Below are 15,608 nucleotides of genomic sequence, written 5' to 3'. Positions count from 1 at the left end.
GCCCTCTTCACACACTAAAGTTTGAGAAACACTGCTTTAGATCACCCACAAGAGTATTATGAGATTTTTATAAGATAGATCCCAACTTTCAAGTAATAAATTGCATAGATTCTACATAAGATTACACTTAAGAATTTACAACAGAACTAACTCACAAGCTAGCTATTTAATGAGAGAACTGCAAAAATATAAGGCATAAGGCATCTCAGAAATTCCTGTCAAAGTGTCCAAAACTTTGGCCACCTGATGTGAAGAACTGACTCACTGGAAAAGACCCTTATGGCCTGATGCTGGGAAAGATTGAAGGCAGGAGGAAAAGGGGACGACAGAGGATGAGATGGTTGGATGGCATCACCGACTCAATGGACATGAGTTTGAGCAAGCTCTGGAAGATAGTGAAGGACAGGGAAGCCTGGCGTGCTACAGTCCATGGGGTCACAGAGTCAGACACGACTGAGCGACTGAACTGACTGAACTGGAGGCACTGAGCACAATGGAAAGAGAGGCCTTTAATGGGAGACTCCTAGGTTCTCCCATGGCCGTAGCACTGCTGGCTAGATGTACAGGGGAACAAATCTAGGAAGACTGATTAACAAGCTTCAGCAGTGGGGGGAAAGAAAAGTACAAGGTGAGGAGACCCAACTAAATGAGAGACAGTGAGGAAAAAAGCCCTAGAGTGTTCTGCATGGTGAGCATACACAGGTCAGCGTAGTGAGTCCACAGTCTAGAGTAAGCATGTAAGAGTAGGTGTGGGTCTACAGCTGGATTGCTCAGGAGTATAACAACTACAGTATCATTAACAAGGAAAGGAGAAGAGGTTAGATCACTTTCAAAGCTCTGCATTCAGTTGCTACATTTTAAGAGAGACATTAATAAAGCCAGTTCATTTCTACTGAAAGTAATGAGGATAAATAGGACTTACAGTTTTACAGACTGGGGGTGTTTATTCAGAAAAGAGAAGACTGGGAGGATCTGATGGCTATTTTATAACTGAAGGAGTGTCATGTGGAATAGAAATTAGACTTCTCCTTCATTGCTTTGGAAAAGAGAAGTAGGACCAATGGTTAGAAGTTAATAGGGAGCATATTTTATCTCCATATGAGAAAATTTTCTAATGATTAGAGCTATTAAATAAATTGAGTTGCCTTGTAAGGCTGTAGGACTTTGCTCACTGAAAGCATTCAAGTGAGGCTAGATGGCTGCTTGTCATGAATTTAGTGGAGAGGATTATTATATTGGGAAGTTAGCCTATGCTAAAGCTATGCTTGTTTCCAACTTTAAAATTCTATGAATATATGTTACCTATTAGAGGCTAAGACACAAAAGCAGACTTTACTTCAATCACCTTAAAACAGTACTTTAAGTAGTTTTCTTTTAAAATGGTTTAAATTCATAAGTTTTCCCTAACGCACTTCCTCAATGTACTCAATAAATATATGGCACCTTATTAAATCCAACAAAGATATTCTGAACATTTATGAGTGTCATAAGAAAAAAAATTCTTTCCAAGAGAATCTTATGAAGATTTTCAAATGCTGGAAAAGAGTATCTTAGAAAGACTTTAAGTAAATGGAATACTCCATGCAATAGAATAGATAGCAGATGGAAGAGAGGGGGGAAAAGAACAATTTCTTTATGATTACCCAAGGAGTCAGAGAATGTGTGTGTCAGGAAGGTGGTTGATTACTTGATTTTGCATAACCTAATTGAGATTATTATTATTTTTAAATGTGGGTTTGTTGTGCTAATTAACTATAAACATATGGTATGTAAAATGCATGCTGCTAGGGTAAATTAATGTACCTCTAACATACATCCATATTTCATAGCTTCATCCACACAAATAAACCTCCTATGGAAGTGCTGTAAAGCAAACACAATTTTGCAAATTGCATATCACTAGTGGTAGAGCTGATACACCATTTTCCCATCATTATCCCTGACATTTCACTCACAATGATGATGAGAGGCATTTTCAAATAGAAAATTTCTCCCATGGAACTGATTAATGTGATGAAGTACTGTATAGAAATGAGGGAAAGTACAAAATATCTGCAATTCCTAACTTTTAATTTTATCTATAAGCAAATGTCTTCTGCAACACAAGACTGAAACTAGTTCTATGGAAACCAAGACATTCAAGTTGACAATTACTCTGCACCTACTATGCTTGAAATGTCATGCTGGGAAATAAAGATTAAATAAAAACAGTACATACTTGTATTTTCAGAACTCCCTAAAGTATGTTGTTTAATTTCATTATATTCAAAAGATCCCAAGTGAACTCTTCAGCTCCATCACTCAACTTCTGCCATAGCAATAAGGTTTTTTACATATATATTACATATGTAATATATTAATCAGGCTTAAGTTTAAAAGTAAAACTTATCTGCCATCCTTTTTTTGGTTCAATTATTTTATTTTACAGGTAAGGAAACAGAGACCTGGAAAGATAAAGTGACTTCCCTCAAGATTAAAGAACTTCTAAAAGGTTAAAAACCTTATTCCATGTAACCTCTTATTTTAAATATCATATGTATAGATACATATAGATATATACAGAGACATACACAGACATGTTTGTGTGTTATTCATCACTTCAAATCCATTAAATGTTTTATGTTTACTATATATTGAGTTTTGAGAATTTCTTGTCACCTTATAATTTACAATCATTTCTCAGAAATTCCTGTCAAAGTGTCTTCATTTCTTAACATGAAATCAGCCTCGAAAAACTGTTTTCTAATGGGATGATTTTTTTAAATGATAGCTTTAAAAAAAAACCAGAAAAGCAAAGATCTCTACTTTTAACAATCCAGATAAATGTCCCAGACTAAGTAGAAACAAGAGATCATAGCATGTTCCAGGTGGAAGGGAAGTGAGATGATCCAGCTCAGATATGGTAAATACAGGACCTGAATCTACCACTCTCTGACCCTGACCCTGTGGCAGACATGACTAATCAATCTCACTACTTTCTGCCACTGAGTATGGTATTCTCAACAAATTCTCCAGGAAGTCACTGACAATTCATCAGGCTTACGTCTAAAAGTAAAACTTATCTGCCATCCCTTTTCTGGTTCAATTATTTTATTTTACAGGTAAGGAAACAGAGACCTGGAAAGATAAAGTAACTTCCCTCAAGATTAAATAGCTTCTAAAAGGCAGTGCTAGGACTCAAACTTCTGACTCTAAATCAGAATTTCTTTTCATTACCAAATCCTTCCTTTCTAGGTCTTAGATAACTATTTATTCTGTATTCATCAAGTACTTTATCACTGAAGATTCTACATGATTTATATTTTATGAAGATTTGCAGCATTTCTGCCTTCCTCTAACCTAAAAAGTATTTCTGAAAAAAGAGATTTTGTGTGTGTGTGTGTGTGTGTGTTTTACTGTATTGTGGTTTGGGGGCATATAATTATCTCAGACCAAGTCAGAAAGAAAGCCTAATCAAGGTCTATGGGAAAAGATCTGTGAAGGAGGAGAGGAAACTTGAAAATTTTTCAATTGATGAAGGCAGTTTAATATAAAAGGGAAAAAATTACCACAAAATGAAGCTAAAGTAACAATAGAAAAAAAAGAAAGAATGCAAAAGGTTTGGAAAGGATAATAATAAGTCTAGAGAAAGTGTCAAAACAAAAACAAAAAACAGAAAAACCATCAAAGGTGAAGTACAATAAACGAGGTTTACATTCGCCCCAGGAGATCTGGCAAAATCTTCTCCCAGTGAGCATGTAATGGGGCAGTAGTTCTTATCTTTAGTAGGAATCACAAAAAAATGAAGATTTGTTTTGTTTTATAGTTTTATTCTAATTCTTCTCAAAAGTTGGCTTTCTCTCTAATTGAAAACACTGCTTTCACCCTGTCTGATATACATGATCTAATTAGAACCTTTTCCCCCAGTGCACTGAGTTATATAACTACTTTCAGTAAACTTGGACCTTGGAACTAGTTCTCAAAACTAAAACTCCAACATTTGTAACAGTTCTTTGGTAGTAACACAGCCTGTCTAAACAAACAATAACTGGTTAATCCACATTAATTGCTGGCATCTGCCTTATCCTGGATCTGCCTTCTTCTGCCTCCTCACCATTTCAAACTCTTGCCCACAGTGAAAAAATGGAAATAAGTTTGAGCAAACTCGAGGAGATAGCAAAGGACACGGAAGCCTGGCACGCTGCAATCTATGGGGTTGCAAAAAGTCAGATATGACCTAGTGACTGAACAACAACAAAATGTGGATGAAAGTTTTCTGAGGAATGATGTGTTTCACAATTTTAATGTCTCAGATGCTGTACAAACGAGACCTGAAGGAAAGTTTTACCCTGACTCTGGGACCATCTGAATGATGACAGTATCAAGATGGTTTCAACAATGCTGATAGCAATGACCTTTATTCTACGTTTGCTGTGGGTCAGAGACAAGGCTAAGCTTTTTAAGATATTATCTCAAGTAATTCTTAAAACCTTATGAGCCAGATATATTGTTACTATGCTCATTTAACAAGATAAGTTTCAGAGAGTTAGATAAAATGTGTAGGCCTAGTTATTAAGTGCCAGAACTAGGATTAAAACCTAGTTCCTTTTCAACTCCAGAGTTCATTCTCTTTTTCATTCAATTACTCACTCAATGTGTATAGGGCACCTACTATGTGCCAAACATTATACTGTATGATTATTCACTGTCAAAGGCAGCAGGTGTACCTGGAAGCCAGAAATGGCTTGCTCAGTTAACATCTCTAGGATATGTCAGCTATCTCTGCATTGCAAGTGTCCATATTACAGTAGAAGCATCCTTCAGATAAGCAACAGAAAACTGGATGCCCTAAAAAGGAAAGTAAACCAGCTTTGAGAAGAATTATGATACAGATTTTGCCTAAAGCAGAGCTCAAGAAATCAAGGTTAAAATGACTTGTGCTACACAGTTTTGGAAAGGAATCTGTTAATGTGGTTCAACAGCCATGAAAATGTCCATTAAACTTGACAATGTAACTTTTTAACTCTATTTCAGTTTTAGAAATTTATTTTAAGGGAGTTATGTATAATATTAAAAAATTCTATGAATAAAAGATGTTTAAAGGTGGAAGCAACCTCTTAAGTCTGAAAAAAGAGAGAATAACAATACAATCTGCTAATGAAATAATAAAGCATAAGATTATATAGCTACATTTTAAAACATACATTTATATAAGGCACCATGAAGGAAACAGAATTCATATTCATCTGCTATGATTACAAATATGTAAAACTATTTTCTGAGAAGACTAGAAGTGAATACAGTTGACCCCTGAACAACACAAGTTTGAACTGTGTGGGTCTACTTATTCATGGATCTTTTTCAATAGTAAATACTATCAAAACAAATTTGGCTGAATCCACAGATGCGGAACCACAGATATGGAGAAAGTTCAAATACAGAGGGCTAATTATAAGTTATACACTGATTTCCAATTGTACCCCTAACCCCCTGGGTATTCAAGGGTCAACTCTACTTCAACAATATATTTGCTGTTTGGAGTAGAATTACAGGTAGGATCTGTGCCCTCATTTTTAGTAACACTGTTTCTCACATTATTTCTAAATAATTTTCATAATAGTATACATCTTCAGGACGTACAAAGATTAGAGCCAAGTGCTACAGGAATTATACCTATTATCTTGTAATGCTATGCTATGCTATGCTAAGTCACTTCAGTCGTGTCTGACTTTGTGTGACCCCAGAGATGGCAGCCCACCAGCCTCCCCCATCCCTGGGATTCTCCAGGCAAGAATACTGGAGTGGGTTGCCATTTCCTCCTCCAATGCATGAAAGTGAAAAGAGAAAGTGAAGTCGCTCAGTTGTGTCCGACTCCTAGCGATCCCATGGACTGCAGCCCACCAGGCTCCTCCATCCATGGGATTTTCCAGGCAAGTGTACTGGACTGGGGTGCCATTGCCTTCTCTGATTATCTTGTAATAGCATATAATATAATATAATCTGCATATAATATAATGTATATTATATAATAAATTATATAATATAATACAATCACTAGGCTGTACACCTGAAAGTAACACAGTATGGTAAATGGACTATGCTTCAATTAATAAAAGAAAAGAATCAACTGCTGGCTTGGAATGACTAGTGAAGACTTTTACAGTTTGGGGGCTGAAAAACCTTGATCAGAGACTAGTCAACTGCTCAGAAAACTCAAACAGAAAAATGTCATTACAGAAGAAGAAACAGTGCCCACTTGCTGACCACACACTGTGATGGCAACAACAGGGTTAAACTCAGAACTCAAGGAAATGAATCCAGGAGAGTGGACACTAAAGCAGACGAGCTGAACGGCAGGGACGTGACGGAGAAGGTCTGGTCAGTGCCCTGAATCAGCACACTCACACCTCAGCATCTTCACTTCTCTGAAACACTAGTTGTTTCAACACGACTTTGGGCAAACCCCTCCTTGGAGCTCCTGGCATCCTCTGGACAACAAAGTAAAGTGTACAAGGCATTCCACCCACCAGAAAAAGTGATTTACTTCTCTACCACCTCTGAATGGAGAAATCCCATGTTCATAATGATGATCCTGGGGTGCTGCCCACTCTCCTGGTGATGTGAAACATTAGATCATTTAGTTTAAAACCTGGCTGAGTTCAGAATTACCTGGGAAGCTTGGTAAAATATTTTTTCTTACAGCTTTACCCTCTGATTTTGATTTAGTAGGCTTATTTTGGTACCTAAAAATCTATATTTTTAATAGGCACCCTAGAGATTACAGACACCAGGAACCACTGCACTAAGTTACATATGATAGAGTTTTAGTGTCTCCTATAGCTTATAGTGTTTGCATTTACTAAAACTGATGGATAGTCCTACCAGAATATTTATTTAAGCAGAATATCTACTTCCCAACCATGCCAGAAAACAGAATATTTACTATACCTGGTAATCCAACATGCAGAAGCTTGGGAAAAACTGACAAATTCGGGATTCAAAAAAATAGGGGAAAATCCAGAATATGGGTAGTTCTTTCTGACTGTTATCTAATGGATCACAAAAAAAAAACAGAAAAGAAAAAACTGATATCAGAGAAAACATAAAGAAGAGAGTTGTTACTGAAAAAAATATGGTATTGGGAGAAACTGTAATCCTTCAATACATTTAAATCATACAAAAGGAGAGACTATTTACTGAAGTACCATTTACAACTTGACTTTTCCCCAAAGTCAATGGAAACATTCTCGTCTATTTAACCACAGCTACACGGGGTATGTATATAAAAGTTAACTTTATATGCATATCACTGTGGTCTAGGTAAAGGCAAAGATATTACCTAAAAAGTGAGAAATAAAAAATGAGTTTCACTATGAAGCACAAAAGTGGTTGTGACACAGTGGAAGGATTCCTAGACCAGAAGGCAGAAGGCCTTAGATTTGAATCCTTATCTCTGCCATAACTCACTATGCCAGCTTTCAGGGTGGATACATCTTTTCTGAATCATGGGAGATTCTTATGAACAATTCCATCAAAATTAATTTTTATGAGAGACAGTGGACATAGCTATTATTTACAGAACACCTCATACAGGCTGAGCACAATGCTAGGAACTTTTTTATATGTTATCTCTTTACCAACACCTGGCGTCAGATATTAATATAGTAATCTCATATCATAGATGGGGAAACCGAAGCTGCAAAATTTAAGCACTTTGTTCAAATTTATGCAGCTAATAAGCAGTAGAAACAAATTCAAGCCCACAGGGTTCTTTACTGCTTCCCCAACAACAATGACTTGTCCACTCTGAAAAGTAGACCTCAGAACCAAAAATAAGTAGGATACTTAGCACTATGAGTCACTTTTCAGATTTCATTTGCATCCTATCCCCAAAGCACACTATTTATATAGCACAATTAATGGAGAGGCTTGATCACTTAATTTCTGACACTCTTATATTTATCAATTTGCAGGCTGGAAACTGAAAAATGATTAAACTGACTAATTAGGCAATTATATAAAACACTTTGAAGTCCTAAGCCACTTTAAGCTGAATATCCCCCAGTCATTAACCCATTTCTAGAGTCAGGTGTCCACGCGTGGCTGCTAGGCTACTTGATGGCCAGCCTTCCCCAACAAATCTGTGCATAGTTCAGAGCTTTGGCCCAGAGGCTAGGTGCCCTTCTGGAGTTGTGGGTAAGGCTTCTGGAAGATGAAATATAAGGTCCATGAGGGCAGAGGTGAGTGTCCATTTACCACTCCATTTCCAGTACCTAAACAGTATCTGGAACATAGTGCCCATTTAGTAAATAGTAAATAAGTGACAAGAGTTCACTGATATTCTGTTAAATGTTCACGGATAATGCCTCCTTATGCCCACCAAAATCAAACATTTTACTTATGAGCCATTTTTCAAACACATAATTAGAATAAAACTAAGTGTATCATGATGAAGTCATCATCAAATAAGCCTATTTTTCAACAAAGAAGAGAACTCAAGGCATGTGTATTTTTTCAGTGCTCTGATTCACTAAGGTTTGCTAATATGTGATAGGAAGTAGATGCATATACATGTTTATTTTGCAGTAAATAATAAATCACACACCTTGGCTGTGACCTTCTTTCCACATAGCAATTAACTTCTTGAATGTAACAGCCAGAGGTTCAACCAAGCCACCAAATGGAGGATCTGTCACCATGATGACTCCTTCACCTTTATCTTCCTGTAAAAATGTCTTGCACACTTCAAGGGCAGCCTGGAACAAACAAAAACTCATTTCTAAATCAGGACTAGAGTCAGGTACTTCGCCCTACTTCAAGGAGAATGCACTGGCTCAGTCTCTCTCTTCATCCTGAACTTCACCCACCCTATCACCCCAGAGTCCCTCAGTGACATCCTGAAGCCTCTCTCATTTGGCCTCGTAAGATTTTATCTTCAGGTTCCTTGATAAGTGGGTTTATAAAATTGCAAATTCAAATACCATCACTATCAGAGGACTACACATTTCAAATAGTTATATTAAAAAACTAAACTTAGTAACCTAAAAGAGAGAAACTCACTATCCATGAAGACTATCTAAAATGCTAAATTCAATTCAACAAACAGAAACTATACGACAAACAACAAACAGGGACTGTACTAAACACTGGAGACACAAAGATGAATAAGACATATTTTTCCTATCTGGTTTGTCCACCACCATAATTTCAATTTAATGAGCCCCAAATCACCAGTTAAACACGCATGTATTTTTGAGTGCCAGGTAAATGGCAGGCATATTTGAAAAATGAAAAGTAAATAAATGCAAGTTCACAAATAACAAAGCTTATCCAGGCCATGAAACTGTGTTACTAACATATTTTCCCAACAAACTAACTAAAGTGTTTTTAGTAATTGCCAACATCCACTGGATCATCAAAAAAGCAAGAGAGTTTCACAAAAACATCTACTTCTGCTTTATTGACTATGCCAAAGCCTTTGACTGTGTGGATCAAAACAAACTGGAAAATTCTTCAAGAGATGGGAATACCAGACCACCTGACCTGCCTCCTGAGAAATCTGCATGCAGATCAGGAAGCAACAGTTAGAACTGGACATGGAACAATAGACTGGTCCCAAATGAGGAAAGGAGTACGTCAAGGCTGTATATTGTCACCCTGCTTATTTAACTTATATGCAGAGTATATCATGAGAAATGCTGGGCTGGATGAAGCACAAGCTGGAATCAAGATTGCCGGGAGAAATATCAATAACCTCAGATATGCAGATGACACCACCCTTATGGTAGAAAGTGAAGGAGAACTAAAGAGCCTCTTGATGAAAGTGAAAGAGGAGAGTGAAAAATTTGGCTTAAAGCTCAACATTCAAAAAACTAAGATCATGGCATCTGGTCCCATCACTTCACGGCAAATAGATGGGCAAACAATGGAAACAGCGACAGACTTCATTTTGGGGGGGGCTCCAAAATCACTGCAGATGGTGACTGCAGCCATGAAATTAAAAGACGCTTACTCCTTGGAAGAAAAGTTATGACCAACCTAGACAGCATTTTAAAAAGCAGAGACATTACTTTGCCAACAAAGGTCCATCTAGTCAAGGCTATGGTTTTTCCAGTAGTCATGTATGGATATAAGAGTTGTACTATAAAGAAAAGCTGAGAGCCAAAGAATTGATGCTTTTGAACTGTGGTGTTGGAGAAGACTCTTGAGAGTCCCTTGGACAACAAGGAGATCAAGCAGTCCACTTTAAAGGAAATCAGTCCTGAATATTCACTGGAAGGACTGATGCTGAAGCTGCCGCTCCAATACTTTGGCCACCTGATGCGGAGAACTCACTCATCTGAAGGGACCCTGATACTGAGAAAGATTGAAGGCAGGAGGAGAAGGGGACGACAGAAGATGAGATGATTGAATGGCATCACTGATGCAATGGACATGAGTTTGAGTAGACTCCAGTGATGGACAGGGAGGCCTGGTGTGCTGCAGTCCATGGAGTTGCAAAGAGTCAGACACGAATGAGTGACTAAACTGAACTGAACCAGTAACTGCAAAGTTAACATTAAAAACTGTCCAGTATATTTATCCCTTTTTTGCTTCTGGAAAGATCAACAAGAGACAGACCTATAATACTAGCTCCAGTCTACTGACTTTGTAGTAGCTTTCAAGTACTCATCTATAAAACCAAATCAACACTTTTAGTATACAAAACAGTAGATTTTAAAGTTTAATGGCATTTAAACTTTAATAAACCTATATGTACTTTTGTTCTACTATTAAATCAACTTAGAAGACCCAATTGAAGAAAGGAAAAATCACAACACCCTAATCTCTTTTCTCTAAGAAAGTATTAACTTCCTCCTGGAAGTCCTACAGCAAAGGATGGTGTCAAGAAGGTTAATCATTTTTCAAGTGCTGCCTGGCATTTCCTTAACCTGCCTACATGATCAAGGACTAAAATTACAGATGATGTTATTGAAAAACCTTCAAATCCCTAAGAGTTTTAAGTAGGAAAAAAAAAGTAAACAAAGCCTGAACACTTAACCAAATTTTTAGAAAACATTAAAGAGTATCCTTCCAGGTAAGAATCAATGGTGAGGTGTACTGTTCTGAGTGGCTGAAGGTCCTAAGGTTGATCACCTTAGGAAACAAGGCGGGAAATAAGATGCTTGCATATGCCACCAAAGCTGACAATAACTTAACTCTTTTCTTCATCTCAGTGGCTGGCATTTATTTTTTCTTTTTAATTTTTTAACTTTACAATATTGTATTGGTTTTGCCATATATCAACATGAATCCGCCACAGGTATACATGTGTTCCCCATCCTGAACCCTCCACCCTCCTCCCTCCCTGTACCATCCCTCTGGGTTGTCCCAGTGTACCAGCCCCAAGCATCCAGTATCGTGCATCGAACCTGGACTGGCGACTTGTGGCTGGCATTTTAAATAGGCACCCTCTGTATACACTTTAACCAACTTAACCATTAAGGTGTATGACATTTTTTATTTTTCGAGAGACTATATTGTTATGAAAAAAATCTTGTACAGTAAACTTCTGCTTTTTAATCCAGTCAACTGTGGAGAGCTGTGCAGTGGCAGAGGCTTAGATCCTCAAAGGTATTTGGTGCCTCAAAGGCTTATATGCCTTCACAGACAGGCACCTGGTAGACACTTAAATACTTTAGTGATTATTACATGGTAATCTCTACTGAAAACCTTGACTCCCAGTAGGTAGAAAAGGGGCAGACAATAAAATCATTAAACAATAGTTTTCTACAGATCATTCTCTACAACCGCAGTGCTATTTAGAGGCTGCTCCTAAAACACAGAGAAAGGAGAGCCTGAGTTGGATGACTGTTTTCTTTTAGGAAAGAAAACATGGAGCTCAGTCTTTACAGCTTATTCCAACGGTTATTCTAGAAACTTGCAATGTAATTCTATAAACTCTCAATAAAACTTACACAGAATTTCCTAGAGAAATGCTAATTATGTGTTACTTTCTTGAAATATACAAAATTGCTGGCCAACTGTTAGATATTTAAATATAATTTTACTCGTCTTTATGGTTCAAAATAAAAAGCAAAGTCATGGTCTAGTATTAAGAACAAATGAATACCTGACCACTACCATCAAGCAGTAACAGAAGCTCAGTTACTCCCTCATCTGTGTCACTAACACTGACAGCACCCCCGAGCTCAAGGCCCCACAATTCCAAGAGGCCACCCTGGACACTTGCATGTCAATGTTCTGCCAGCCCCACTAACTCAACATTTCCAAATGTCACTTACAAACTTCCCACTCTGCATTTTGAAGAGTGAAAGATGAACCCAGGTCATGGCCCCATGGTATCTTTGATCTCTTCCCCAACACAGGTATCACCAAGTCATCTTTTTTTTCCAAATGAGGTATAATTTCCATGTGTACACATAGTAATTACATCAAGTCTGCTGGCTTCCATCAGTGAAATGTCTTCAGAATCCACTTCTTTCCTCTCCTTTTCTTACTGTCACTGTCTGAGGTGAAAAGCCCCTCTTCATCTACTGTCAAGTGATTTTTCAATTTCTTGTTCTCCTTAAAGCTCATCTAATCAGTCCTCAAATTCTGCTGATTATCAACCACATAAGCCCTTCAGGAAACAGTGAAATACATCTAATTGTAACTGCTATTTACTTCAATACTTGGTTTTCATAGCTTTCACTGCTGAAGAATGTGTATCCCAATGCTAAATTGATTCTGATGGAAGGAGTACTTCATTGGCTATACCTATTAAATCAGGAGACTCACTTTTCAATCCCAACCAACAATTTAGAATCTACTTTCATTTCCTAAATGCATAGGTCTTTTGGTCTTCTTGATTTTCAGTCTGTCAGTTAATATCTTAAAGCACAATATATACTTAAGCATAGTTCACCATTTAAAAAATATAAATATATATGCATATATGTATGGACATGGGCTTCTCTTATTGCTCAGCTAATAAACAATACACCTGCAATGGCAGGAGACGTCCGGTTCAATCCTGGGTTGGGAAGATCCCCTAGAGAAGGGATAGGCTACCCACTCCAGCCAGTATTCTCGGGCTTCCCTGGTGGCTCAGACAGTAAAGAATCTGCCTACAATGTGGGAGACCTGGGTTTGATCCCTGGATTGGGAAGATCCTCTGCAGAAGGGCATGACAAGCCATTCCAGTATTCTTGCCTGGAGAACCCCCATGGACTGAGGAGCCTGGAGAGCTGCAGTCCATGGGGTCACAAAGAGTGGGACACGACTGAGCAACTAAGCACAGCACAGCACAGCACATGTGTGGATATGCTTCAGGTAGTCTTGATAATTTCAAATATTTTAGGCCAGCCTTCTGTCAGGTATGATTACTTGTTGGTTACAGATTTTATTTTGTAATGGGACTAACAAAGAGTTCAAAACAAGATTAGAAATATCAGTTCTTGCTATGTTGTTTATTCACAAGGACATTATTAACATCATACTGAAAGAAGGTTTTTTTTTTAAGCCACTCTCCTTTTTTTAAGGCTAATTTTTAAGAGCAGTTTTAAGTTTACAGTGAAACTGAGAGGAAGGTTCAAAGATATCCTACATACCCCCTGCTCCTACCCCTCCCCTATTCCAATATCCCCCACCAGAGTGGGACATCTGTTAAAAGTGATGAACCTAAACTGACACATCATTATCACCTAGAGTTCATATATTGGGGTTAACTCTTCGTGACACTGTCTATTTTTTAAGGATTAGTTTAATAAAACCATAAATCCCCTTAACTAGGACATGAAATTTATCAGAGAGGAAGACATCAAACAACTAACCACAGAATTATTTAATTACAGTATCGTAAATCTACAAAGGAGAACCTGACCTTGTCTGAGGGTAGGAGAAGCTGGAGAAAGGAACTTGGAACAGGGTTCTGAAGGATGAGGTGAAATTAACAGGGCAAAGAGGGAGTGGAAGAAAGAGGGAACAGCATGGCAAAAGCCCCTGTGATGGAAAGGCCAGCCTGAGACGAATGTCATATGCCCTGAATACAAATAGCAAAGCAGGAACGGAAAGAAGACAGGCTGGAGGGCAGAAGGGTCAAATCACACAAAGCTACATGGGTCTTGCTGAGAAAGTAGGTCTTTACCCAAGAAGCAGTGAAATGCATGAAAGGTGAATAACATGATCACCCCTAGATGCTCGATAACACTCAGTGAACAAACAAAAGTAAATATCAATAAATAGAGGAACAGTCACCATTTGCTCTTGAGAGACTGTAGAAAAATAATGAAGGAAATACAAGAAAAGAAGAAAGAGATAATGGTCATAACTCTTACCTTTCCATCAAAGAAGTGATGGTTAAACATATTATAATGGCAAAAACTATCTTCCATATAAAACTGTGAATACCTGTAAAATAATTTATTACTGTAGTTACTTGTCTGGTCACAGACATATAGTAAATAAATGTAAACTAAATTTTAAAATTATGAAATCACACCTTAAATAAAATCAATTTCATCATCCTTCAGGTTTCTGAAATAAAGAATACTTTCCCCAAACCTCAAGAAGCTAACAATAGTGGATGAATAACAAACTTAGATTATGGTCCCAAGTTTTAACAAGTCAGTGGGAAAACTACAGAAAACTCATACACAAAAAACACACATATTCCTATGGACCAGAAGATTATAAATAAATAATTATGTTCCTGATAGATTATTACGCATTTTAAGCTTGAGTTGGTTTGGCAGTTAAAATATGTCTCTAATATTAAAAGCTAATAACTTTAAGGAAAATACTGAATCAACATTTCTGCTCAATAGCTGTTATTTTCTTCTGTGGCTAACAAAAAAGGTATTTAATACAGTTTTTTTTGTCTACTGCACATTAGCTTAATAAAATATGCTTCTTAATACATAAGAAAAAGAATTTATGTGCATTTCATATTTACTGAATTAGTGCCAGGAAAGAGGATATTTATTTACTGATTGAATCATTTTATTCTTCTAACATAGTACTTGAAAATGCAATCACTAATGAATGGGAACACCAGCTTTGGGTATTAACACATTATAATTTCTACTAATTTACTAGGCAAAATTCATATCACATTTATGGCTTAAACTTGCATTTACTTGATTTCTTACAAAACTGAAATTTCTTTCTTCCTTAATTTTATTTGTACTGCCTATCTCTGTTTTCCCCATTTATGTCTATGGGTCTTAATGTCTTTCTTGCTGACTTCTGAGGGTTTTCTTTGTGTAATATAGAAACCTCTTTCATCTCAATAGGATTCTGAACTTTCATAGTTTTGTCAAAAACGATTCACACAGGACCACACCATCCTTCTACAGAACACATAAGCTAGTGGAAAGACTGAAAAAAATCATGGACACATATTTACTTATACAACTTCTTTACCGAATCATGATAGAGGCACTTCTTTGCGTCTACTTCTACTGATAGTTATTTAATACCATCTGCATAATCACCAACCATGTTGAGTATTTAATACAATGGACAAGCCTAGTTTATCTTCTTTCTATTACACCGTGACTAAGAGTACAGCTCGAGAGTCAGGGGCATGGTTTCAAACTCTTAAGTCTCTCAGTTACTAGCTGTATAACTTTAGTAATTTATTTTAC

At 37.1% G+C, this 15,608-nt stretch overlaps 1 protein-coding gene across 7 annotated transcripts in view; it reads right to left on the bottom strand.

Moving 5' to 3' along the window:
* The window catches only part of ZCCHC4 (zinc finger CCHC-type containing 4), a 50,851-nt gene that overhangs the window by 10,772 nt on the left and 24,471 nt on the right, over positions 1 to 15,608 (bottom strand). For 5 of the 7 annotated variants that reach the window (XR_011567132.1, XM_070791242.1, XM_019962538.2 and 2 more), the window contains 3 exons: positions 14,298 to 14,370; positions 8,585 to 8,735; positions 6,928 to 7,028 (listed from right to left, as the gene is read on the bottom strand). Coding sequence is in view for 6 of the 7 variants with exons in the window: in XM_070791242.1 (XP_070647343.1) it covers positions 6,928 to 7,028; positions 8,585 to 8,735; positions 14,298 to 14,370 (325 nt within the window). In the remaining variant the exon portion in view is untranslated. Of the gene's footprint in view, positions 1 to 4,706; positions 4,828 to 6,927; positions 7,029 to 8,584; positions 8,736 to 14,297; positions 14,371 to 15,608 lie in introns of all 7 variants that reach the window. The other 2 variants (XM_019962541.2, XM_070791243.1) reach the window with 2 other exon arrangements.

This window comes from Bos indicus, chromosome 6 (genome assembly GCF_029378745.1).
Source record: "Bos indicus isolate NIAB-ARS_2022 breed Sahiwal x Tharparkar chromosome 6, NIAB-ARS_B.indTharparkar_mat_pri_1.0, whole genome shotgun sequence".
Taxonomy (NCBI): Eukaryota; Metazoa; Chordata; class Mammalia; order Artiodactyla; family Bovidae; genus Bos; species Bos indicus.
Note: the sequence above shows the minus strand (reverse complement) of the source record. Positions and strands in the feature narration are given on the sequence as shown.